Source organism: Natator depressus, chromosome 9 (assembly GCF_965152275.1).
Source record: "Natator depressus isolate rNatDep1 chromosome 9, rNatDep2.hap1, whole genome shotgun sequence".
NCBI classification, from domain to species: Eukaryota; Metazoa; Chordata; order Testudines; family Cheloniidae; genus Natator; species Natator depressus.
In genome coordinates this window covers 49,065,163-49,093,072 of record NC_134242.1, presented here as the reverse complement: position 1 = coordinate 49,093,072, position 27,910 = coordinate 49,065,163, and the positions used below count along the sequence as shown (strand labels likewise).

At 44.2% G+C, this 27,910-nt stretch overlaps 1 protein-coding gene across 1 annotated transcript; it reads left to right on the top strand.

The window, feature by feature from the left end:
* LIPH (lipase H) lies at positions 1-27,853 on the top strand. The gene is made up of 10 exons (XM_074963020.1): positions 1-52; positions 9,242-9,609; positions 11,165-11,273; positions 11,862-11,963; positions 13,631-13,720; positions 15,787-15,954; positions 16,954-17,049; positions 23,534-23,645; positions 26,427-26,600; positions 27,766-27,853. The coding sequence occupies exons 1-10, from the start codon at positions 1-3 to the stop codon at positions 27,851-27,853; spliced, it is 1,359 nt and encodes a 452-aa protein (XP_074819121.1).
* Positions 27,854-27,910: the final 57 nt, after the last annotated feature.

Here is a 27,910-nt window from a genome sequence, read left to right as displayed (position 1 = left end):
ATGCCGAAGCTGTATTTCTTCTTCATCTATTTGATGTGCAGGGTGAGGGCAGGTAAGAAATTTAACCTTTGTTTTGATTTTCTCAGCAAATAAAACATACTTTTCAGACATCATAGTAGGATGAACATATTTAGCCTTTAGATTAGAAACGCTGATATTTAACTGTTTTGGTTTGGGAGTAAAATATACTGGTTAGATGCACAAGATTATTTTCAAGTGAGTATAGAGTTCAACATGTAAAAACAAAATGAGTAATTGTATCTTAGTGCCACTTTGTATAAACTTCTTGTGTAAGGACTATACATTAGCAATTACAATTGTTAATTGTGATTATCTTTTTGCAGCAATAACTCATATGATAAATAAGAAGGTTTTCAAAATCTATGAATTTTATAAGTGTATGATTTGGCATTTACTATTACAAACCAGTCAATTTCATTTGACAGTCCTCTCATCCAGCTCAAGAACAAGCCTTTATAATCATAAGCCAACTGCTCCCAGGGTCTCTTGTAAACAAACAGCCGAGGGTTGTTATTGGTCTGTAATATTGCACCTCTAAGCTCTGGGAGGAAAAACACCTGCATTTTGTGTTTTCAAAAAAATCTAAATATTCTTATTAACATCAATGGATATCTCAGCAATCTCAAGGTTTCCCAGAGATCTTGATGTCTTTCACATGTTGGGTTTGATAAATACATACTTATACAGCACCTTTCATCACTAGATCTCTCAAAGAACTTTACTTTATCCCTGTTTTTACAGAAGGGGAAACTGAGGTGCAGGGAGGGCAATGAGCTGTTCAAGATCAGCAGAAGAGCTGGTAATTGAACCTAGGTCTCCTGAGTCCTAGTCTAGTGCCCAACCCACTAGGCTAAACTGCCTCTCACTAGCCCAGTACTGTATAATATAAAAATACCGACACTAACACGATATTATGACTTTAGGGTTTGTCTACACAATTAATTTGTTTACGGCAAGCTGGGGTGTGAATCTGCCCACCACTAGCCTGCTGCAGACTAACTGTCCATGTGGACCCTGCTGACAGGCATTAACCATTTGTTAACGTGCTTTGATCTACTTCCATTTCAAAGAAAGCTAGATCAATGTACAATAACAAACTGTTAATGGGTGTTGGAAGGTACCATCCATGGGGACAGTAAGTCCGTGGCAGGCTAGTATGGGGTAGATACACACACCAGCTTGCCGTGAACTAAATGTTTGTGCACATAAGCCCTTAAGGAAAGATAAAGGCACATCAGAAATTCCCTTTAGAAATGCAGACATTTCTTTGTGCGCCAGCAGTATTAAAACAAAACTATTGCACCTCTTGGCTGTACACGTGAAAAGAGACACCTGGGGAGGTTTAAAAAACTTAATTACCCTTCCTCAAAAATGTGGGTGTGGGCATGTTCAGTATGCAGGTGAGAGCACGCCTTATCTTTGTTTTTTCTCATTGTATTTAATAAAATTAAATCCTGATGCACTATGAACTACATTGGAGAAATGGTGTTGACGTTTCAGAGCCATGTCCAAAGCAAGTAGGTTAAGGGTTCACTGTGCTTGTCAGCATTTAGAGCAAAATAATTGACACTGACTAGCTCTCACATGTAGACATTCCTCACATAGTGAAGTCTCAGGTGTATAGCAACCTACCAAAGAAGGTCCTGAGAGTCTCACCAGCCTGTAGCATTAATCTGACTGTATTAATCGTGTTTGCACAATTCTAGTAGTCTCAGTGTAGCTATTACAAGGCTTTTCAAATATTTTCGGTGCTACTTATTAGCAAACATGGATCTGATCTTAAACAGATATCCTCTGCCACGGAATCTGATGAGTCTTAGATCTAGGTCTGGTGACTGTGGTGGCACACAGCAAAGTGCTTGCCTGAGCAAGTCTGAGCTACAGGTCACATAGGCACGAATAAAGTTAAGCAATAAGTGGTAGTGCTCTGCACTGAATGATAGGAACTCTCAGGCCCAGTTCCTGCCTGCTCCCATACAACTGTGATGATGATGTTTATAAGAAGAAATACAATTGTATGTATTTGTATTGGGGTAGCAGCTAGATACCCCAGGCACGACTGGCACCCTCTTGTGTTAGGCACTGCACTGAAAAGTATGCCTTTCCCCCAAAGAGCTTACAGTCTGCATTTCCCATGACAGCCCGTGTCGACAGCCTTGGGCTAGCAGGGTTCACGCTAGTGCTCTAACAATGGCGGTGTAGACAGCGCTCTGAAGTTACACCTTGGGCTGGAGCTCGGGCTCTGAGGCCTAGGGAAGGGGTGGCCTTCAAAGCCTGACCCACCGCCTGAGCTACACCTTCAAACCACTCTCTACACAGCATTTTTCGAGCGCTAGCGTGATCCCCTGCAACCCAAGTCTGCCAACCTGGGCTGGGAGGCTCGATGCTGCGGCTGGGCAGACATACCCTAAGGCACCAGACCTGCAAAGTTGCACACACATACTTCCTTTAACACAGGCGCAAGTCTTTGTACACTCAGCATCTGAGTACGTAATGCGTATCTTCCTTGGTAGACTATTCTGAGATCTATAGAAGAAAGGCACCTTAGAAAAGCTATTAATTAATTATTATTATTTAATTAAACTGGGTAAAAAAGAGAAGATGGAGAGGAGATGGGTTAAGGCCAATACTCATCCTGGTAATGAGGCACTTAGCTATGAATTCCCCTCTAGGCCGTACTCCAACTATAGGCAGACACAACTTGGTAGCGGCATTGCAGCATTCTCCTTAGCAGCCTGATCCAAAGCCCACTGAGGGCAATGACTTCAATAGGTGTTAGACCAGGGCCTGTGATAGACTGAGCTTTTCTCTGGGGTCACACCCAGGCTGTTTCAGAGTCTCTTTCATTTTCAAAGTCCTCTCCCTGCTTCGGAACTTTACTCCAGCCTTTCTGAGTTCACAGCTGTGGGGGTCTCCCACTGAAGGGGATGTTCAGTCACTGAATTTCTTTATAAAAGTCTGGTTTATACATGATGGTCTGGCACCCTAGGCTGCAGTGATCAGCTTGTCTTGGGTCTGAAAAGTCCTTGTGGGTGGGGGAGGCTTGTCAGCTGTTTCTTCTTAGCCACTCTGCAAGAGTCAGCTGCTTCTGAGGCGCAGCAGCTTTCTTCCTGGTTGCCACCCCTTCCTGTGACAAGCTCTCTTTTGAAGCCTCCTCCCCAGGCTTTACAGGTGTGCCCGTTTGGTACTGGTTGAGCCCAGAGGAGTTCGTTAGCCTTCTCCTGATTGGGATGGAGGCATGCTCCATCACACACCCCACCCCTCAAGACGGAAAAGGGCTGCTGGTTCAGAATGTCCACCTCTCCAGGTTCCCTCTAAAAAAAAATCACCATTGGTGTGGTCTTTCCCTGCATGCTGTTGCACTCTGATCCTGTACGGCTGGGGTGTGAGCTACCACTGCATTATACGAGGGTTCCAGTCCTTCTGGTATTCAACCAACTTAAAGGGGCATGATCAGTGACCAATGAGAAGGAACTCCCCAGCTGGTAGTACCTGAAAGACTCTATGGCTCACTTAATTGCCAGTGCCTCTTTCTCAATAACCAAATAGGTCCTCTTCCTGGGGAACAATTTTCTACTTAAATCCAGAACTGGGTGCTCCTTGCCTGCAAAGTCCTTGAAAGCACAGCATCCAAGCTCCATCCGAGCCTCCACATGGAATATAAATTCTCAGGAAAAGTTGGGTTTAAAAAGGTGGGTGCCTGACAAAGGCATGTCTTCAAGGTATTAAAAACCTTCTCGCAGTCTGTATCCCATCAGATCATCCGGGGGTTAGCTCCCTCTATAAGGTCTGTTAGGGGAGCCACAATAAGAGTGAAGTTAAGGGTAAATTTCTGCTAATATCTGGCAAGGCCCAGGAAGTGCCTCAAGTGCCTTTTTGTTTTGGGGACTGGGCATGTTTTTATCGATTACTGGCTTCATGAGTCCGTCCCCTATGTCGTATCCTAGAAAGGTCCCCTCCATGATTGTTAGTATACTTCACTATAGGAAGCTGGTCTCACAGCCTAACCCAACAATCCTAATACTGCCTTCATATGTAGTAGGGGCTCTTCCCCCATGGAGCTATAGAAAATGATATAATCCATGTAGGCTGTGGCATATTGCTAGTGGGCTGAGAACTTTATTCATAAGCTGCTGAACGTTTGCCACAGGCCGATGCAGTTCAAATGGCATGGTCTTGAAATTACAGTGTCCAGAGGGGGTTGAAAAGGCGATAAGGGGGATAAAGGAATTTGTCAATATCCCTTCATGAGCTTGATTGTACTAAGTTATCCCACAGGTCCCAACTACTCCAGTGGCTTATCTCTCATGACATTGGATAAGCGTGGAATTTCAAAATGCAGTTAACTTTACAGGAAACAATGCAAAAACTAATCAAACTGTCAGGTTGGGGGACCAGAATTATGGGGCTCCTCCACTCACTTTTGGACTATTCAACTACCCCCGTCACACTGTCTAAGGTGGCTCATGACTGTGAGTGACGACCACAGGGCAGACTGGCAAAAAAACTAAACAAAAAACAAAAAAAACAACAAACTGGTGGTGTGTTGTATCATTAGATTTCACCAAGCCTGTAACAAATGTGAACTCCTGGATCACTGTAACAATCTCTCCATTGAGTCACAGGCAGTCGCCTTAGCCTGTCCAGGCTATCTTGTGACCCAGACAAACTGGACTTAGTGATAAATGGTCACTTACACCAAAAATCACCACATTCAGGTTGAGACCATTCATGAGACCAGTCACTTATTCCAAATCAGTTGGTACAATCCTACACCAAAGAGAATACCCGTAGCTAATCCAGTAATAAGCTATCTAAAGGTTTATTAACTAGGAAAAAGAAGTAAGTGAGTTATTTACAGGTTAAAGCAAACAAACACACACACCAATGAGTTACCATCTAAATCCTAAGGAGTCTGGTTGCACCTTAAAGACTAACAGATCTATTTGGGCATAAGCTTTCATGGGTAAAAAAACACTTTTGCCATGCATCTAAAGAAGTGTTTTTTTACCCACGAAAGCTTATGCCCAAATAAATCTGTTAGTCTTTAAGGTGCCACCGGACTCCTTGTTGTTTTTGTGGATACAGACTAACATGGCTACCCCTGATACTTGACATCTAAATCCTAGGAGTGACAGAGCTGTAGTGACCCGTCAATTCAAAGTGTCTTTCAGGGCAGACTCAGGAGGCAGCCCCTGGGGAATCTCTGGCTTCAGTTTAGCATTTCTGGCCCTTTGTAGTTTAAATAGCCCAAAAGACACAGTTTCTTCTTGTCAGGGATTTTTATTCCCTTCCCCCAGAGTTTAATGGGGGGGCGGCAGAATCAACAAAGTCTTTTGCACTCTGATGTGCCACAGTGGTTTGTCTGGTGTCTATGGCTCTTCTTTTGCTGGGCAGGACCTTTGGCAAACTAGTATTTCACACTTGGGAATGCTTCTCTCCTGACTGGCAGTTTACAGTAACAGAGCAAACACTTAAATATTATTTTATAACAAGGGATGTAGGTATTACAAGTGAGATTAATGCATGCAGCAATTTACAAGCATTTCATAGAGTCTAAACACAAACTATATTCTTATAAGACTAATACTTATTTTAAGCAAAACTAACATACAGGTGACCTGGTCTGGTCTCCAGCCACAAGGTTGTCTGTTCTTAGCTAATGCCTGCAGCTTTGGCATGAGTCAGATGCCAGCATCATGTCCCCATTTTTAAGATTGCCTGTACTTCTTCCCAGACTATGTCCCACATTTTCTGCAGCAGGTTAGGGTTCTCCCTAGCTTGTTCTCCAGATATTGTTTCCAGGTAGCGTTTCACTAGCTGGGTTTTTCCAGATATTGAGGAGAACACATGAGTGAAGTTCTCAGTTTCTTGGGAGAGTTGTGCTCTCTGACCAGGAGGGAGTCCCACACCTTCTACCACAGGTATCAACCCCTGGCAGATATGAACCTGAGGGCCTAATTCAGGTCTCACAGGGAAAGGAGTCATCAGCAAAGCTTCCCAAGTTTTCCAGGGCTTGATAAGACTCACGTGGTAGATTCTGATCTCTTTTCTTCTACCTGGTAACCGGATTTCATAATTGACCAGTCTTGCTTGTCTAGCTACCTCAAAAGGATCCTGCCAACAGGCCATTAATTTAGACTTAGCTGACAGTAACAATAATAGGACTCAGTCTCCCAGCTGGGAAGTACTCAGCCATGCCCCTCAGTTATAACCTTGTTCTTCTCTCTGTTGTGCCTTCTGTAGATTTTCACTAGCAAATAAACCCAGCTGCTTAAGATATTCCCTTAGGCGAATAATATACTGAGTCACATTGACGGCATTGCGTCCTGTTCCTCCCAGCCTTCATGTAGAAAATCTAAGATTCCTTGAGGTGCATGGCCATACAATAGTTCAAAGGGGGAGAATCCCATAGAGGCCTGTGGGACCTCCCTTACAGGACTAAGAGTAGTGGAAGCAATTGGTCCCAGTGCTTGAGCCAGATTTGATTAACCGCTTTAGCATTTCTTTTAGACTTTTGTTAAATCTCTCTGTGAGACCACCTGTCTGTGAATGGCACGGAGAAGTTCTCAAAGATTTGCTCTTCAAACGAGAGCACAGCTCTTGCATAGCCTGCGAAGTATAGCTGGTCCCTGGGTTGGTTAATATCTCATGAGGGCACTCCACAGATGAAAAAAGTTTCATAAATTCTGGTGCAATCGCGGTTGCCTTTGCTGTGTGAAGGGGAAGAGCCTCCAGATACCAGGTCACATAGTCAACAACTACCAAGATGTACTGGTACCTGGAGGCACTCTTCTCTAGGAACCTGACTATGTCCATCCCTATTCTCTCAAAGGGTGTCTCCATCAGTGGCAAAAGAACTAGGGGAGCCTTTGGGGTACTGCTGCCAATGGACAGTTGGCAGGCTGGCAGGAGGAGCAGTATTTCCTCACTTCCTGATGGAGGCCAGGATAGAAGTTGGCCATTACCCACGACAGTGTCTTCTGCCACCCCTAATGCCCAGCACAAGGGATGTCATGTGCGAGCTGCATCACTGGTTGGCACTATTTGTGTGGCACTGGTAGTCGTGTCCTCATCTCCCCAGACTGTTGGTCTTGCTCAATGCCATATAGGTACTCCTTCTTGAGCACAGAATGGGGGTAGTGCTCCAGGCACTGAGATTCCGTCACTTCTCCATTTACAGAGGTCAGTTGCTTGTGGGAGCAGCTCTATGTGGGGCCGTCCCTCTGTGCCTGAACAAAGTTTCCTGCCTGCAGTAGGGGCCCTAGGTCCAGGGTGGATATCTTCCCCTTCTCCACCTCTGGCCTTGGTTGGGTTGCTCTCGAGGTACCCTCTCCCAGGTCTGCTGGGCCCTAAAGTCCTGCATCTTACATGCAATGGGATCGGTCCCAGTCCATAATCCTCTGGCTGGTGAGCTCATTCATGACTTGCTGAAAAAAAGGTCAGTCTCATCCCACTATTATTGAGTAGGCCTCTTCTCCAGCCAGAGCCGCAGGTATGGTTTCTGAGTGAGTGCCCACAGTCAGTTGTAACCGGTGGCTGAGGTAGGCTTTTCCATCACCATGCATGGACTGTGTGCAGATTGCCTCTCTTGGGGTGCCATCTTCCCCAGCCAGGGACGCAGGAACTACTGTCTGGCTGCACCCAAAGCTTAGGAGTCCTTACACTCTCTTCCCTTAAACCTAGACCAGCATTATCAATCTGTGGGGAGTTTTCTTATGGGTGCGCATCTCCACGGTCCAGCCCTGGGCGCATTCACACTCCACAGGGGGCATTCTTCCCTTAGATGTCCCTCCTGCCCACATAAGTCGCAGGTCACTGGGCTGGCTTCGGAGGCATCTTTCTTTGTCAGAGGTGGATTTGGTTCTGGGATGGCGAGAGAGCCTCTATCTTAGGATCCTGTTTCAGTCAACTGGGGTATAAGACACACATTCAGGTGAGGCCCCACCCTAACCCCACCTCATTGTGCTCCTGGGCCTCTCCATGATGAGAAGGTGGCCCGGCCTTCCTGGACCTAAATGTGGCCTCTTGTGAGCTGCAGTTAGAGGCTTAGTGTCTGTGTCCCGTGCCTCCCTTTGGTCAGTCCTATGGGCCGTTCAGGGTCTGGGAAATTCTGCATCTAGGGATCCTTTGACCACTAAGAAATTTTCCATCAGTCACACAGTGTCTGACAGAGACCCAAGGCTGCATCATCCATTCTCGACTTTTCGCTGGTAGTAGCCATATAAATTGTTGAGTTAGAATAAACTTGGCAACCTGGGCCCTAGACCAATGTTCAGAGCGAACCCACTGTCCACAATGTTCCTTCAGGCATTGGGCTACTACACAAGGTCTAGTGCTTTGGGATACATTTCTGACCTACATCGCTGGTGATGCATCTCTTCATTAATAGTAAATAGTCTAGAATAACAACTCTCACTTGCTTGTTGTCCTTGGTCTGCTCTTGGTCCAATAGGCTGACTGTGCCTGCCCCCTCAAACATGACACCAACATCAAAGTCCAGTGCTCAAGGGACCACTGAGTGGCTTGGGCTACCCTCCCAAAGGTTGTCACAAATGCCTCAGGGTCATCATTCAGTAACTAGGGTTGTGCCCACTCGCACCTCACTTGAATTTGGCTCACAATCTCTTCATCAGCAGATCCAGGCATGACAAAGGAAGCAATTAATATTGCTGTCAGACAGAAGTGCTGAAGTGTGCTCACTGGGTGGCATGACCTTGTACTGATATATAGAGAGCATGATTTATGGGGGCTCTGATATGTCCATCCTAGATGGGGAGGCGCTCAGGTGCCACAATGGTGATGGGCACAATGTACAGAATATATAAGAACATAAGAATGGCCATAAAGGGTCTGACCAATGGTCCATATGGCCCAGTATCCTGTCTTCTGACAGTGGCCAATGCCAGGGGCTTCAGAGGGTATGAACAGAACAGCTATATACATAGAGCTAGAGGAAGTGGAAAGATGATGGCCAGAAGTTTGAGAGTACTGTGATGTTGGCTCCAGGCCGAGGCTCTCATCCTGGTGCTGCAACTAAAGCTGAGTTCCCATGATGGCCCCAGCAGTACAGATGATGAGGGGAAAAGGAGGGAAATAAGTGACCTGAAGGGTTGGAACTGGATGGAACTGGCGATGGGGTCTTGCTGATGGGGAAAAAGGCAGAGAAGTTTACTGTCTCCAATCTGATTAATAACGACCTGCCATCCCCTGTTTTCAGGTACAGAAGAACAATGTCCTGCATTTACAGGTCTCAGTATAAGCAGTGCTTTGACTGGCACAAACTTGAAAGTGAAACTAATGCTGTACACAAGACAAAACCAGAACTGTGCTGAAACACTCAGTTCAGCTGGCTCCAGGTATCTGAATGTGACCAAGAAAACTACCCTCATTGTGCATGGGTACAGACCCACAGGTTCTCCCCCAATCTGGATACAACAAGCAGTACACCTCTTGCTCTCTGTGGAAGACATGAACATAATCATTGTAGATTGGAACCGCGGGGCTACGACTCTGCTCTATCACAGGGCTTCTAGCAACACTAAGAAAGTTGCTGAATTCTTGAAGACACTTATAGACCAAATGTTGGTAAGTTAGATGTTCATAATAATTGTGATGATGTTAACGGAGTAAAGGAAGTATTGTAATACAGCAGGATCTTAGGGATAGCAAATTGTTCTTTAACGAGATGCATTAATTACTGTAAACTCAAATATACGCAGTGCCAAAATCTTTACTTTGGCTTTGCATGTTAGCATTTTACAGCTTTGTTCAGTTTAAACTTGGAGTACCAAGTTTTTTTAAAAGCCTCTAATCTGAGGTACATACATTTCAAGTGCCCCAGAAATCAGATTTGCAGGTGCACATTTGAACACACAAACTAGGCAGCTGGATGTCTAACAGGAGACTGGCATGCACCAGTTGGAGTTTGGGGGCACCTCCACACTGTTCTCTAAACTCGAATTCCCAAAAGTTAGGTGCCTAAAGTTGGACAATTAAAAGTACAGATTTGGTCGCAGCCACTTCAAAAATGTGTCACTGAGACTATACTTGAGTTCAATTCACATCCAGGGATTAATGGTTTTAAATGTGAAGCTACCAACTTGAATGGCAGAGGAAATATGAATGAGATTATTGTAAGGACCGTATAACACTGAATTACATGCACTTAAGTGGTCTCTCCATGTAAAGAGGGGTGCTGAATGGTCTGTGCAGATCAGGATGTAAAGGTGTTCCACTGAGCTACACTCCCCCTGCAAATAGGAGATAGCCTCATACAGGTAACGATGACACTGATGACTCATTCAAGCTTACGCACACCCAACAGGCTCCCTGTCCTCTCATTACCCACATAATGATTATCACCTTCTGACCTCGGAGCAATCTTTTTCTGATGAAACATCAGGGTTCCAACAGATAAAGTGAAAAAAAGTGAATGAAAATATGTTTTTATTTTGTTTAAGGTGTTAAATGTTATTTTACATTCTTATTTTGACCAAATATTATACGATTGTTTCAGTCTTATTGATTTCACTTGGCTGTTAACTGGTGACTGGGAACACTGGTTTGATTGAAGAACATGTGTCAAAAGTGTACAGGGCAGGACATTTTTATGGAGGACCAGACTAACGTGAGCACTTGTGACATATTGCACAGATTAGTTAACAGCTTCAGGGAGGCCATGGGCTACAGCAACTTGCATTAGGATATTTGAATTAGCAAATACATTTCTGAAAACACATGCTGGCAATTTGGGGTTTATTATTAATTATTGGTATTGCCACAGCAGCCACACACACTAGACACTGTTCCGTGCATAATTGCTGTCCCAGGAAAACACAGTCATGGCCCGGAAATGTTTAGCTATCAGATTCACATCACCAAAGGGTGTTGAGCATGAGATACCTCACCAGTACAACAACCTCAGTGGACAAAAGGAGGCTCATTTCAGTGGAATTTGCATTGGGCATTATGTCTCAAAAGACACCTCCATTTGGGGAAAAGAGAAGAACTGGCAGGTAAAATTAGGACGGGCTATTTACGTTATCCCTGGAACCAGCTGGATGGCCTTTTCCTGCTCTTGATGTTTCTTATGTGCTTAACATTTCTGTAACCTATGATCATGGACATTTTTAAATCACAGGCCGACGGAGCATCACTTGACTCTGTTTATATGATAGGAATTAGTCTTGGAGCACATATCTCTGGGTTTGTGGGACAGCTGTATAATGGCAAACTTGGGAGAATAACAGGTAAGCCTCTTTCTCAATCCCTACTCCTGCCTTGGGCAAATCACTTCAGCTCTCTGCCTCCATTTACCCAAACACTGAATAATACTTTCTGTCCTGAGCTCCAGGAGTGCTGCATAGAATAGTTAGTTAGTGAGTGCCAGTCCTGTGTTCTGAACACATGGAGCACTACATCACTGATAGGCCTTATGCAACAGTGTCAGGTGCAAAAACCCTACATGGAGATGTAGTTATTTCTGCTAACTAGCCCTCAGAACAGACATGGTGAGCCCTGTCAGCCACATGCCAGGAACATAAACTGCCTTGCAGCCTCTCTGAGGAAGAAGGAACTCCGAGTAAGGACAGCACGGTCTTGAGGGGGAGCCCTAGGAACCTATGCTAAGGAAGAGGCTCAGACTGAGGCTTATATTTTGTACTTCACTAGGAGGGTGGGAAAACCCTGTAACAGTGTGTGTGTTTTCAGATGCGAACCCAGTGTGTGAGTGTGCTGTATCCGGGGTGGAGTGGGGACTGCCCATTCACAGGGATATAGAGAATCATTTAAGTAGCACCACATTACAGTCATGCCATAATAATCATTTTGCATTTCAGGTCTTGACCCAGCAGGCCCCTTATTTAATGGGAAACCCCCTCAGGAAAGGTTAGATCCTACAGATGCCCAATTTGTTGATGTCATTCATTCTGATATTGATGGTAATATTTCATTTCTTCCTTCTCTGTGTTTCATTAGATGGAAACCCAGGAACTAAACTGGCTGCAGGAGTGAGAAGGCTACTGTGAGGCAATGCCTGGGCTCCTCTCTCATTGGCTGGAACACTGTGCCTGCAGGGGGCAGTGATCTAACTCAGATCACAGGGTTATGCCCAGGCTGTGTGGGGGTGGCAGGGTGGCTCCCATTCTGCACAGGTCAGAAAATGGGTCACTATTCACCCCAGAGCTATTTCTGCTGCGTTACTGGTTTAACAGGACGTATCTCAACAGCCAAACCCAGAGGACTCAGTGACGTGGGTGGTGCCAAGCTGCACAGCCCCCGAGGGAACACTGGCAGTTCCTAGGTCTGCACAAGGTGCACATGTGCTGCTATAGACCTGCATGGGATACAGCTTGCTTTGCTGGCCGGGGGAGAGGCGTTATGGCCCCTGAAGAGAGAGGGCAGAGTGGTCCGTGTGTTCCAATAAGTGCAAGGATTTCAGCTGTGAGCTGGCAAAGGGACAGCACCCTCATGTGCAGTAGCACCTCGGAGCCAGCTCTGCCTGGCTGTGGGAGCGCTGCTGCTCGCAGTGGTCACAGATCACTTAGGAACTGGAGCCAGGAATTAAAATAGCAAAAGCTAATCACACCAACTTGAAAAGCTGAACCATTTCATTCCCCTGGACATAGTGTTAATAACATAAAACTCCATGGCTGCTTATAACCTGCCCTGTGGTCCTCAGCTGGGAGGCATTACACAGCTTTGCATAATGCTGCCTGCCTTTATTATTCTCCTTGGGCCAAGAATACTTTCATCAGGTGAGTCTGTATCCTTGGCATCATCCTGGATTCTGAACCTTTCTTCCCACACTGTTTCCCAATCACCCCATCACCATTTGGTAATTGCCCCCCGCAGTTCCTCCTCTGCTGAAACCCACACCGACACGTTTGACTTCTCTGACCTAGACTACTGTATCGCTCTCCTCCATGGCACTCAAGACCCACCTGCCAGACTCCAGCAGCATATGCTAATGGCTGTGTCTCCCCTTAGCAAAGCAGCATCACACTGTTCTCGCACAGCTCCACTAGCTCCGTACTCATTTCAGGATCCTGTTCGGAATCCACCTCCTTGCATGAGATCAAGCCCTGGCCCATATCTGTGCATGAAGGGGACCATCCACTCATGGATCTTCTCCTCCTGCATGGAGGAGGGATGTCAGCAGTTTCTAGAAGGTGCTCTGTGAGTCCAAGATCTACCCTTGGATAAGGCAAGACGACAGACCAGGGTCACCACTGTCTGGACCATCAATTTGCCTTCTTGAAGGCCTGGCACACTCCTTCCCTAAGAAGGCCACAAAACCACAGAGATTTAATTTACCTTTTTTCCCTCCCATGGTTTCTCTGCAGGTGATGTGCCCAGATACACATCATGCACATGTCACACACATTGTCTTATTGTGGGCATTTAATGTCATTATCTAAAATATGGCAATGGGGTCATTGTCTTTTAGTTCAATGATGCATAAATAGATTAAGGAAGCTAAATCTCTTGCACAGCTGAGACTGCCAATGCTAAAAGAATCCAGGTTATTTGTTCCTAATTCTTCATCTGAAATTCCTTTTCCCGGTACTTTAAGATTCTTTCTAAAAATGATATTTTCTTTGATTAGGACTAGGCTACAGAGAAGCTTTAGGACATATAGACTTCTATGCCAATGGAGGAACCGATCAGCCCGGCTGTCCACAAACAATATTTTCTGGTAATGAAATACACTTTGCATTGGGAAAACTAGGACAAATATTTTCAACAAATCACCCAAAGAAGTGTGGGGGAAACACTCACTGACAGTAAAAAAAATCCACAACCAACTTTTTGAAAAACAACCCAAAAGTCAGATCCCCAGCTGCTGTATATTGGGGGGTCGCTACACTGAAGTCCAGGGAGCCACGTTGATTTGCACCAGAGGAGGATCTGACCCATAACCTTTTGCTGTTTCATCCTGGATTTTCTGCTCTCTTCCAAGTGAGCGAATGAGATCAAATTTTGCTGTGGAGCAAATTTGCATGCATAAATTCAGTGAGCAAGTTTACCCCCCAGAACTTGTAGAAACGTTTAGAAGATGTGGGATTTTTTATTTAAAAAAAAAAAAAAGCAAATTCAGTGTGAAAGCACAAGTGTTACCAGTAATGAGTCCCCAGAACCAGTGCAGAGAACAGTGTAAATGGAGAAGACAACACTGAGGCAATGATGCATGTCTTGGCAATGACAGACAGTTTGGCACTCAGGAGACCTGTGTTCTGTTCCTGCCACTGAGCTAGTATGTGACCGTGAGCAAGTCACTTCCCCTTTGTGTGCCTCTGGTTCCCTTCCCGCCCTTTGTCTAGTCTCTTCTATTGTATAAGCTCTTCAGAGAGGTACTGGCTCTTGCTGTGTTTAGTCAGGCACTAAAAAAATATAAAACTTGTGTATTTTAAACAAAAATTTAAATTCTACAGAAAACACTGAAATTTGCAGCAAACCCCTACATTTGAGACCACTAGCAATGTTTTTGCAGTGTAAATTTCCACTTGCCCTGGTTAGGCATTGATATCACGTCCATATAACCATGTGTCCAAACTGTGAGACAGCAATTTCAGGCTTTAGCACCTGGCAGTGAGGACATCTAGAGTCACCCATTGAAGAGAGGGAAAAAATGCAGCATGTGTGCTGGGGAAAGATGCCAAGCCCTGCACTATTATACATCGGGCAACAACCTTACTAAGGAGTCATGGTCCATGGAAACCTTTTTCAAAGGACTTTTATGGTGGGATGAAGGTTGTTTTGCTTCAGAGGTGCAGATCTCTTATGTTGCTTAGTGTAGCCATCATTGCCCTTTTCTGTAATGCTCTATGGCATTTTTTAAGGGTAGCACACACAGGAATTTAGCTTTACCCTGGCTATTCTCACACATCCTGAGTCCCTCTGCTGCTGTTTGTAGGTCTTTAACAGAACTTCCTTACAGTTCCTGTGAGGTCACCAGCATGCCAAATTGGAGAGGTGGGCATTTTGAGGCAGGTTTTAGTACACTGCTGTGCGTTTCAGCACAGTCCATGGAATCAGTTGCTTCTATAAGAGCTTTTATCAGGAATGACAAGAGCTTATGCAAAAGGAATGCACCACCTAAGTGACAACCCCAGCTAAGAACCGGGTGGCTAATTCATGAGGCGGAGTAGAATCCATAGTTGTGCATACCAGCAGTGGCTCTGCAGTGCTAACCATAGGCTAGTCTTCTTTTAGTCTGGAGACAGGTATGACTTGAAGGTACATATGAAGCAGACAGTGTATGGTGAGTATGAAGGTGCCATTTTACAGTGTTTTTAAACATACCCATACTTTTGGGCCTGGTCTCATGAAAGTCCATTGCGGTTAGATTACTTGAGGCACTGTTTAGATTCTAAGCCCCTGTTCATTGGTAGGAACAGGTATGTCCCGGTTGACAGCCCAGAAGCAGTGGGGGACAATCAGTGTCTCTGGCTCAGAAGCAGTGGGGGATAAGCTGTGTCCAGCCCAGAAGCAGTGTGGAGCGCTTAGGGTATCCTTCCATCTGATTTATAGTGCGAGTTGCACAAGCTGTGCTGGCTCAGAGTTTCTTGCTTTACAGGATGTGCAGCTCTACATCAAGTTGCTGGACATGATTTAACGTGACCCTGTGAACATCTCTTGTGTTAAGAATGGACCGTGATACTGTCACAACAACAGGGTGCTTGCTGTTTTGCTGTTGCACTAACATTTTGCCTGCCGTACACGGATTTCTAATGAAATATCCCTTTTCTTTGTGTCAACAAGGATCACAGTATTTTAAATGTGACCATCAGAGGTCTGTTTTCCTGTTCCTGTCATCCTTGAAAGAGAGCTGCAACATCACTGCATACCCCTGTAATACATACAGAGATTACAGGAACAGCAAGTGTGCCAGCTGTGAGGCTTTCCAGCCCATGCCATGCCCCGTCCTGGGTAAGGATGATGCAGTGTCCAATGTGAATAAAAGCTGTGTATTGGAGATGGTTTTTAACAATCCAAGGGACTCATACTGCTGCCTGTCACACTGTACCCTATGTTATGCCATGTAACCTGTAACAAACATTCTGGTACATGTTGCCAAAGGACTCATGGGACAGAGCTGTTTGCAGAGTCCCTTAACACATACAGTCTTTGCTTCCTTCTGCGGGTGGGTGGGTGAGATGACACCATTTCGCATCTGGAAAGGTAGGTATAAATCCTAGCTTACGTTACAAGTGAAAATGGATTTGGTTGCTTCATTTAGCCTTTGTACATTCACATCACAGTTACTGCACAGATCAGCACTCACAGGAGACCGAACAGCCAAATCAAGAACTTGTAGATTTTTCTGGGGGGCAGAGCAGAATTCACATACCTTTGGGGAGCTGAATGGGGGATAAGCACATGCTCCTGCTAAGTGCTGAGTGCTTCCAAGAGGTGTTCAGCATCTTAAACCCTTACTGACTTCAACAGGAGCTGCTGAACGCTCTCCACTTTTGAAAATCAGATCACTTGTTTTACTTGTCCAAATATACATTTAGGAGTGTAACTTTAGGCTCTCATGTTTGGAAACCTTGGCTCTAGAAAATATACTTGAGTTCCTGGAAATAAACTTCCAAAGTAAGGGAGATTATTGTTCTATTGAGCAACACTTGTCTTGACAAGAGACAGCAGATATTAAAAAAGGATGGCTCTTAAAATATGGGATGGACAGAAAACAGCCATATTTAGGCCTCATTCCTGTGAGCACTAACACATGGGCTTAGCTTACTCACATGAGTATACAGAGTATTAGGGATATTGTCTATGCTGTGTTTTATCAGTAACTAATTGCAATATTCACCTTGTGGCTCAAAAGCAATTTGGTATAAATCAAGCACTAACTTGATTTCTTTTCAGTCATTTGGTCTTGTACAGTCACCTAATGCTGAATTTTCACACTGTGGTCTACAGGTTATTACGCTGACAAGTGGAAAAGCTATTTAATACTAAAGAATCCTCCCGTGACTAAAGTGTTTTTTGATACATCGGATGAAGAACCATTCTGCCGTGAGTGATTAACATTCCTTCAACTTTGCATTGAGGACTCTCTCTGTCAGCAACAGCACTTACATCGAATTCAGAACAGTCAGTTAGCTGTCATTGCATTTCACAGCTTGTAGCTGATCGATAAAATGCATTTCCATTTGCAATAATAGCACTCTGCTCCAAAAGGGCAGATACACTTGGCACAGTGACAAAACAATCTTTCCCTATCAGCTAAGTAGAGACACGCAGGAACAGACCAGTTTCCCTTTTAGAACTAGTAAATTTGGTGATATGTGAATAAAGCCTAGGAAAAAACAGTAACTGTCTTGGGGTCCAATCTTACTACCATTGAAGTCAATGGCATACCTCCCAGTGAGTTTAACTGTGTGTGAGATTGAACTGTTAACCCTTAAAGGTGACCTGCAAAGAAAAAACAATAGGTATTTATAAGCTTTATGATGGATGATGAAGCAGTGACAAATGTTTGGGTTTTCTGTTTTTTTTAACTTTATCTGCTTGGGTTTTTTTCCCCATGAGAAATTCAGGTTCTGTGTAGGCTGGAAGGTTCTATGGTGACTGGAGAGTAGGGAAATGGTGACATCACAAGAATCCAGGAAGTAGAACTGGAGCAAACTGGAGAAAGGAAGGGGTTTTTAATTAAACCATTTCAAACTCTGTTTGCTTTAACACTCGTGTAACTCAATTGTTGATTGCCACTGTGGCTAACAGAGCATTCAGCACTCCCAGCTCTTCAGAGTGCTAGAGTTCACAATAAACATCGGGGAGATCTCCAGCAAAGCCAGGGAGACCAGACTAGACATTTCTAAGGTAAATCCCTTTCAGGTCTTCTTAATCCATCATACACAAATACAAATGAGCACAAGCCCAACTTTCCAAAACTCCTTTGCAGGTCACCCTTGAAGGCTCTCTGTAAAACGCAGTTTTGCTCTGACAGTGACTCTGTACAATGACACAGTGGTGCCCCATGTTTATTGGCAAGTCAAATTATGTGGGTGTGCAGCATGTGGGAAGAGGACAAAAAGAGCTTCCACCCAGAGCTGACACAACCCAAACAAAGGCCAAGTGCAATTGGTGTTCTCTCCCCTGCTCCTGCCTCAAACCATGGGAAGGAAGTGGGCTGCAGAGGAGCAGGCTCCATCCCATAAGGATGTAGTAGGCACCCTCCCTCACTCTGCGAAGAAGCTCAAAGAGGCAGGGTGTGTTCCCCTGAGGCAGTGCAGCTCTTAAAGGGTCAATAGAACCCTCAGTGACTTCTGGAGCAAATATGCTCAGTGTAAGAATACCAAGATGTTTTGTCCAACTGCCAGTCCTGCCAGGGATTGGAGAGTCTTTCATTCTCCTGCCTCATCACTGGGAAAGGCTCTGCCAGCCAGACTCTGAGCTCAGCTAAATCAGCACAATTCTCATTGTCTTCAGAGTTGCTCTGCTGTGACTGGGGGCAGGAGGTGGTCCCGAAGCCGCTGCTTAGCTAACAGATGTGATCTGTGAGCTGGAAGAGAATCATGCTCACTGTCCTAGAGCTAGGGGGACTCTTAGTTTTAATGGGATTAAAAAGTAGCAAAAACCTATTTTAGCCCCTAAAACAAGCCAGTCGGACAGCAAACATGCACAAGGGCAAGTCTGCAGAGTGAAAAGGTGCCTTTATAGGGAGACACATTTCAGAGCAGAATCAGGCTTTAAACAGATAAAAAAAATTCAAGTTTGTTTCCATAAAGAACAAGGAAAAAAACCTGGCAACCTCAAAAACAAGAGAGAGAAACTGTGGGGTACACAGGCAGGAACTGGGAAAAGACACCATGTAGAGATACAAAGGGGACTGACCTGGGCAGGAGGAAGCACGTGCACAGGGCTGGACAGAAGGGATAGCGGGAGGAGAGAGACTGGAGCAAGCAGGAGCAAGGATAAATTAGTTGAGAAGAAGCTGGCACAAAGGAGAGAGGCTTCACTGGGCAGGAGTGATAGGACTGAGGAAAGGGTGTTCTGGGAAACAAAGAAAGAATGAGGGGCTGAGAAGAAATCAAGGAGCAGAGAGAAAAGGACTGAGCAGAAGGGTGAAAAACCTGGAAATGGTAGGAAAGAAAAGGAAGGGAATAATTTAAGCAGGAAGGTGAAAGATCTGTCATCATCCTCATGGCAAATCCCAAAAGGATGTAGCCTCCTTGCAGACTGAGCATCAACTGGATCACTCTCTGACGAGGTCCTGAAGGCATTCTGACAGCAATAGACATAGACTGAACATCCAGCCGATCTCACTGCGCCACTGAAATTTTTGGTGACCACATGATCCCCAGCCATGTAAGCAGCATTCATTGGTAAACATGCTTCGTAATTCATTGGTCTTCCATCCTAATAATATGTCCATACCAAGGAAGCAATAAACCAAAACAGCACTGATAGAAGCATTTGCTGGGTTCAGCTATGAATATCCTCACTGCTGATCTATTCCTCCCATTTAATATGGAGCAGCTGACAAAGATGACAATAAATGAAAATGTAACCACCATTTGTCAGCCTTCCTCAGCGCCCATGTTTCACTGCCATACAATAGAGTGGGTATAACCATGGTCCTATAGATCTGCAGCTTCCTAGCAAGACTGATGTCCCAATGTCTTCACTGAGGCTGTTGAACGGCCCGAAACATGGCTCTCTCGCAGAGTTTGTGATGCTTCCCAAGTATTTGACAGTCACCACCTGCTTGAAGTCCCATCCGAGCAGGTTAATATAGAGCTGGGTGTAATCTGGAGCTGGACGCTGCATGATGGTCAGGGAGTTGGTTTAATCCAGATTAATAGCCAGACCAATGCTCGCTGCTTCTTGCCCAACCAGATCAGCCATCAGCTGCAGTGATTCACCACACTGAGCCAGCAATGTCATTGGCATATTCGAGATCTCAAAGCAGAATGGTGTTCAGCGCAACACCAAAAGGTACATCCTCACGTTTATCCATCAATCAGTACTAATACTGAACAACAATGGTGACAGGATGCAGCTTTGTTGAACTCCCATGGAGATAGGAACCATACCATGTATCTGCCATGGACTTGAACGCAGCTTTCCATTCCATTATAGAGTTCTTCTTTCAATGACTATCTTCCCAGGGATGCTGAGTCACGTCATCAGATCCCATAAGCTTACCTGATGCACTGAATCAGAGGCCTGACGGAAGTCTATAAAAACTGCTGCACACAGCTTATTAAATTCAGCCATCTCCTCCAAAAGCTGCCTTAAGGTAAAGATCTGGTTGACAGTGGAATGACCAGGTCTAGAGCAACAATGAGTATCCCAGCCTTTGCCACGAAGTGCATTAGTGATTCAAGACATTAACATGGAATTGAAGACTCCCTCTGGGGGACAGCATAATACCTCTGTAGTTGCTACATTCTGCCTTATTGCCCTTTTTGAACAGAGGCAGAATAACCACCTTCTTCAAATCATCAGGGATGATATTAGCGTGCCAGAGGGTCTGGAGGAGTCTATGCAGCATGGTACAACAATACTCCGACCTGTCTTCAACACCTCATGGGTGATGTTACAAACCCTTGGTGCCTTTCCAGACTACAGCTTTTGGACAACAGACAGTCAACCTGTGGGACTTGTTGCCAGGGGATGCTATGAGGGCCAAAACTGTAACGGGATTCAAAAAAGAATGAGATAAGTTCATTGATGACAGGTCCATCAATTCCTGTTAGCCAAGATGGTCAGGGATGCAATCCCATGCTCTGGGTGTCTCTAAGCCTCTAATTGCCATAAGATGGGAGTGAATGACAGGGGATGGATCACTTGATGATTGCCTATTCTGGTCTTTCCCTCTGACGCATCTGGCATTGGCCACTGTCGGAAGATAGGATACTGGGCTAGATGGACCATTGTACTGACCCAGTATGGCCGTTCTTATGACTGTGATTCAGATCTCATCTTGGTTGAAGAAAAGTTCTTAACTGGATCTTCCTGGCCCTCTTCAAATGGAAAAGGGACTGCAGGCAGCAGTCAACTGAGGAACATATTGAAATGATCTCCCCATCGATGCAACAGATCTTGCATAGTGGCTAATGCTGCCGTCTTGATTCTTTACTGGACAAGCTGGTGCCACCTTCCCCCACAAACACTGCAAAGGTGAAAAGACGGTGTGGAGATCATGCCTGATGGCAGCCTGTTCTACACTCACTGCCTGAGTCGATCACCATGATTCCTTATTGTTCTTACAAAGTGACTTGATGATGTTCCAAAGCTGAACCCATTCAGCTTTTGCTTTCGCTCTTGACAAACATCTTTAAAGACTCAAATTGTAGTCTCGCTTTTTTCTTAGTTGCGACTGAAGTGAGTGAGCATGTCCTCACTGATCCTTGGATGACATCTGAAGCGACGAGCCCCAGCACTGAGCTGGCAGCAGTTTGCACTGACAACTTGAAACAATACCATTCCTCATCAGGTGACAGGAAGTGAGACTTAAGTCTCTAATGCTTCAATGGCCTTATGCAGTTCAGAATGGATGACAGAACATAAGAACAGCCATACCGGATCAGACCAAAGGTCCATCTAGCCCAATATCCTGTCTTCTGACAGTGGCCAGTGCCAGGTGTTTTAGAGGGAATGAACAGAACAGGTAATCATCAAGTGATCCATCCTGTTGTCCATTCCCAGCTTCTGGCAAACAGAGGCTAGGTACACCATCCCTGCCCATCCTGGTTAATAGCCACTGATGGACCTATCCTCCAAGAATTTATCTAGTTCTTTTTTGATAGCTTGGTTGTAATAAGAGGTTTTAATTGAATTGGACTAATTTTGGCCCATTAACTGGCTGACATCAAAGTCAGAGGTGCACTTTTGCCAGCTAAAGCTGATGATCCAGTGTCAAGTCCGATGCCTCTGCAAACTCCTACATCCATGACTGCCAATGGTTGTTAACAAAGTCAAAATCAATAAGAGTCCTAGAGAAACCATCTGGGCTGTACCATGTCTGCTTGTGAATCTTGTGGTGATGGAAAAATGAGTCAGTGATCATGTCACTGGCAGCTGCAAATTCCAGCCATTGCTGCTCATTCCTGTTATTATTTATTATTTGGATTACTATAGCATTTAGGATCCCCAATCATGGACAAGGATGTCATTGTGCTTGGTGCTGTACAAATACTGAATACCCAACTTCCCAAGTGAATTTGCCCAGGAGTCATTATCCTCTTCTACCAGGACATTAAAGGTGCCCAGGATCATCTCTTCCTGGGGTTTCATTTAAGACTATCTGCGGTTGCTTGTAAAAAAAATCTGCAGCCACATCATTGGTGTTGGTGGAACCATACACTATGTTGATGGGAAGATGCCCACAGTTGGTATGGAATCACATGCTGATAAATCGCTTAATTAATCTCCTGCCAATCCTACAATGCCTGTCAGGCATTAGGTAAAAGTACAACAGCCACACTTTGCTGGCGCAACCCATCAAGTTCTCAGCTTTCTTTTCACAGCTTCCTGGCCAGGGCACTTCACATAAAGCACAGATCTCAATTCAGGGTTTTTAACTGCTGGATGAAAAGGAGGATGTTAGCTGTTTCAAACAATGTTCAGATGTTCCATGCTCCAGTTTTACATTTGCCATCAACACACAGAATGCCAAGATGGCCCTTTTGCAAGGTTTCATTGGTCTTTTTTGTCTCAGCAGCAGAGAAACTCTTGGCCATTTTGGCTTCAAGGACAATTGACCAGGTTGTCCCAAGTAGTTGGATTCAGTATACATACTCTTGCGCTATGAATGTACCCACCCTAGAAGGTGGGGAAAAATCCTGAAGTGAATCAAAAAGAAAAGGGAGAGAAAAAGATATGAGAGCAGACAACAGATCGGTGGAAAATTTCATAAATTCCAATCCTGAAAGGGACCAGTGTGCTCATTTAGTCTGACCTCCTGTATAGCACAGGCCATAGACAGAACTGCCTCAAAATGATTCCTAGAGCAAAGTGTAGAGCAGCTAGAGACAGCATGCTTGGCTAGGCAGAGCAACAGCAGAGGAGATGTGCTAGAAGGAAGAAAGTGGCTAGTTGAGAAAGTCCAAGTAGACAAGGTGGGTAGTTCAAGAGCAGTAAAGGAAGTTCTGGAGAACTAAGGAAATCTACATCATGCAGAGGGGAAAGAATCCCATATGAAAAGAGCCATGTGGAAGGGTCAAGTGAGAGCCTGCTAGGAGACAGTAAACAGAGTAGAGTGGCAGCAGAAAGGAAAAGGTCCACTGCAAGGAAATGCACAGTGAGAAATGGAGGAGAAGAGTGAGCATGTGAAGGGGCAAAGAAATGAAGCAAATGAGAAGGGGCTAGGAGATGACAAGCAAGAGGGAGACTGAAAATTGAGAGTGAAAAGAAGCAACAATAAGCAAGACATAAATGTCAGATAAATGAGAGGAAAATGTGTTCCATCTGCAGCTCAGCTTCCAGCCCAAAGCACTTTGTCAGGAAAGGAAAGAAGTTAAATCTAACTGTGCTCTCCTCTGCCTTGCAGTTCATCATTACTTGGTGGATATTATTATCTGGAACAAAACTGTTAGAAGAGGCTCCCTCATAATTAAACTAACAGATCAAGCTGGGAACACAGCAGAATCCACAATCAATCAGTAAGTCCTACTGGGTTCAAGATCCAAAACTCTTGGCAATTAATTTAGGCCAATCAACCCCTGGTGCTGGCAGGAGGCAAGCACACAGGAGTTGGGGGTTGCTTGCACCTCATGGAATAAATCCCATGTAAGCAGGTGTAAATTAATCAAACTATGTGACTCCAGTGGAACTTTGCCTGTTTACACCAGTTGAGCATCTGGTCTTGAGAGTATAATCTCCAGAAACACTGCATTATTCTCAAGGGTGAAATAGTGATTCATGTGATTATGCAAATTTGTGAGACTAATCTAATCTTGCTACAGCCAGACATTTCCTGCATGACCAGTTTTTCAGTGACTCTTCAATGACTTGTCAAGGAAGTTCTAGCTGCATATTCCTTCAGCTCTGAGTCATATGCGGCTTATGCTGGATTTACTTGCATATCTAAAACTCTCTAGTGTTTCATGGTATGTACTCCATGCATTTCTAAGCATTTAATAACCCGCCAGTCACCATGCATGAAGGAACAAAGACATATTCAGGTGAAATTGTAAATACTTTTCACATAAACACTGGGTTTCATCTTGCTGACCTTCTCATAGCTCCTAAATATGCTAATAAAGCACATCAAATTGAATGCTAGACTCTGAAAATGTTGCACATTTCCAATTACATCTCCATGTTTACATTTGTAATGGAATTTGCCACCATAATCCACTAGTGGTGGAATAACAAAGCAGCATCTAAATTTTTAAAAGACTTTTGATTAGGGCGAAGTTAGTTAAAATACTACATTATACATTACTTATTCAGGATCCGTATCTTTAAATATCCATCCATATATAGAGAGACCTTCATGAAGTACGGTCACATGTGCATGTTTATTACTGTTGCACTGAAAGGTTGCTGGTGAGTATTTGCTTCAGGTTGGGGGGCTATCTGTAAGCAAGGACTGGCCTGTCTCTCAAGATCTGTGAGAGTGATGGGTCGTCCTTCAGGATAGGTTGTAGATCCTTGATGATGCATTGGAGAGGTTTTAGTTGGGGGCTGAAGGTGATGACTAGTGGCGTTCTGTTATTTTCTTTGTTGGGCCTGTCCTGTAGTAGGTGACTTCTACAGCCAAGCTCTACGATACAACCACATTTGCTCCAACCCCTCAGACAGAGACAAACACCTACAAGATCTCTATCAAGCATTCTTACAACTACAATACCCACCTGCTGAAGTGAAGAAACGGACTGACAGAGCCAGAAGAGTACCCAGAAGTCACCTACTACAGGACAGGCCCAACAAAGAAAATAACAGAATGCCACTAGCCATCACCTTCAGCCCCCAACTAAAACCTCTTCAACGCATCATCAAGGATCTACAACCTATCCTGAAGGACGACCCATCACTCTCACAGATCTTGGGAGACAGGCCAGTCCTTGCTTACAGACAGCCCCCCAACCTGAAGCAAATACTCACCAGCAACCACACACCACACAACAGAACCACTAACCCTGGAATCTAGCCTTGCAACAAAGCCCGTTGCCAACTGTGTCCACATATCTATTCAGGGGACACCATCATAGGGCTTAATCACATCAGCCACACTATCAGAGGCTTGTTCACCTGCACATCTACCAATGTGATATATGCCATCATGTGCCAGCAATGCCTCTCTGCCATGTCCACTGGTCAAACTGGACAGTCTCTAAATAAAAGACTAAATGGACACAAATCAGACGTCAAGAATTATAACATTCAAAAACCAGTTGGAGAACACTTCAATCTCTTTGGTCACTCGATTACAGACCTAAAAGTGGCAATTCTTCAACAAAAAAAACTTCAAAAACAGACTCCAACGAGAGACTGCTGAATTGGAATTAATTTGCAAACTGGATACAATTAACTTAGGCTTGAATAGAGACTGGGAGTGGATGGGTCATTACACAAAGTGAAACTATTTCCCCATGTTTAATCCTCCCCCACCCCCCGCTGTTCCTCAGACATTCTTGTCAACTGCTGGAAATGGCCCACCTTGATTATCACTACAAAAGGTTTCCCCCCTGTCCCCTGCTGGTAATAGCTCACCTCAAGTGATCACTCTGGTTACAGTGTGTATGGTAACACTCATTGTTTCATGTTCTCTGTGTATATAAATCTCCCCACTGTATTTTCCTCTGAATGCATCTGATGAAGTGAGCTATAGCTCACGAAAGCTTATCCTCAAATAAATTTGTTAGTCTCTAAGATGCCACAAGTACTCCTTTACTTTTAACATAGAATTTTGTATTTAGCATATGTTATACAGTATACATGGCTGCCTAAATGAACATATAGGTCCATATAAAAGGCAGTGTTTGAACCATGACTGGATTTAATCTATGACTTTGAGTTCAGGTTGAAGGCACAGTCAGAGCTCAGATTCCATTTTGGGGTCAGATTCAACGACACCAAAATCTTGTGAGCTGTTCTAACTAGATTTCAGTCTATGGTGTCGGAAATCAAATGATTTCCCAAGATATCCACCCTCTTGAATGATAAAAATCATACCCTTCTCATGAGATTTTTGCCCACCTCTGAACAAGACCAGAAAAGTAGATGCCTTGGGGGTTTGGTGGGGACTGGGTATCAAAATCCTAAGAACAGATTTGGATCTGGGAATCTGAATTGATAGCCCACTCTCAGAAAAATCAGCAGGAATTCAAGAGCCTGGCACTTCTCCATAACCTCCATTGTGAATATTACACGAAATCTAGTCAAAATGTGATTTGCTTTTTAGTGAGTATATTCTAAATTGTCTGCTTTCTGTTTAGTGAAGTTGCAACTTTTCAACAATACAACCAAACTAGTGTGCTAGCTGGATTTGACCAGGATTTTGAAAAAATTGCAAGAATTTCCTTGGCATTTTCCACAGGGTCTGTAATAGGCCCAAAGCACAAACTCAGGATTCTTCAAATGAGGTTAAGGTCAATTACAAATCCAGAAAGGTAAGTGGATGATTACTTACAATCTCCATACTTGCAAATTAGATGGTTTTAAATGTTTCATGTGGATTACCGGGCTGATTGAGGCCAGAAGAATTACATTTAGACCACATAGTCTAATTACCGTACATATATTTTGGGGTCAAATTCTGCCCTCAAATTTACACATACAATTCCCATTGTAGTCACTGAGAATTTTGTATCTATGCTTGAAGACAGAATTTGGTTTATTATCTCTAAAATGTGTAATCTGGGATCTCAATGTACAGTTTTATTCAGGCAAAATTTGCATTGATTAAAAGGAGATTTAAATAAGGGCCTTGGAAAGAAGTACAGGCCCTTTATGCAGTTACAAGGATGTTGCCGAAGGCTCAATACTATACTGAAAATAAATGTGATGCAAGTAAATACAAACGTTCAGCATATAGAGGCTGACGAGTTTTCTTGTCTTTGGGACAGTCTGTGTGAAATTTCTTGAGCAACAGGCCATGGATCATCTACTTGTGTTAAAAATAAGGTTTATTAACAATAGAGAGAAAATGGTAGCAAAATAAAAGGAATGAACTGCATATTTAGATTTCTCATAAATTCTGCTAGATCAGGCACTTTGGGCTTCGCTACAGAATAATAAAAGGAAAATTTATTCTGTTCCTAGTAAGCCAGGTCTCTTCTCTCCAACCCTCTCTTGCCAGAGACAGCCTGCGACACCTCTTCATTTCTGTGTCTCAGATCTCCTCACTCCCTGCTTTTCAAGTCCCAGGTCCATATCCAGTCCTTTGATATACCTGGTTTTCATGAGCCTCTCACCCCAGCTGTCACTTAGGAGATAGCCACTTTCTCCTTAGAAAAGACTTTTCCAGAGGATGAAATCAATGCAGACGGGGGTCAGTCTGCTGCTATCACTTTCTTTTATCATTAAGAGAGGCAAGAGACTTTTCCAGTGCAGAATGTCACAAAAAATCTGGTTTAAATATTCCTGTGATCCACAGCATGGGGAGGAAGCAATCCCACCTCACCTACCAGCCCCTCTTTTCCGCCTAAGCATACTACAGACAACTCATTCTATACAAATCCCTAAAGTGCTATAAGAGGACATGAGAACAAAGAAAAGAGGGTAGCTTGTTTTTATATCAATGGCTTCTTTTGTTTATTTATTCTCTTTATGCAGGCCACATCTGTGCAGATATGACCTTGTACTGCTGGAAAACACTGAAATAATCTTCAAACCTATTCCATGTGAAAACATGCAAACTTGAGCCAAGAAAGACTCAGCTGTATGCCATGTTATACTGACAACAGCACACATTTCACAT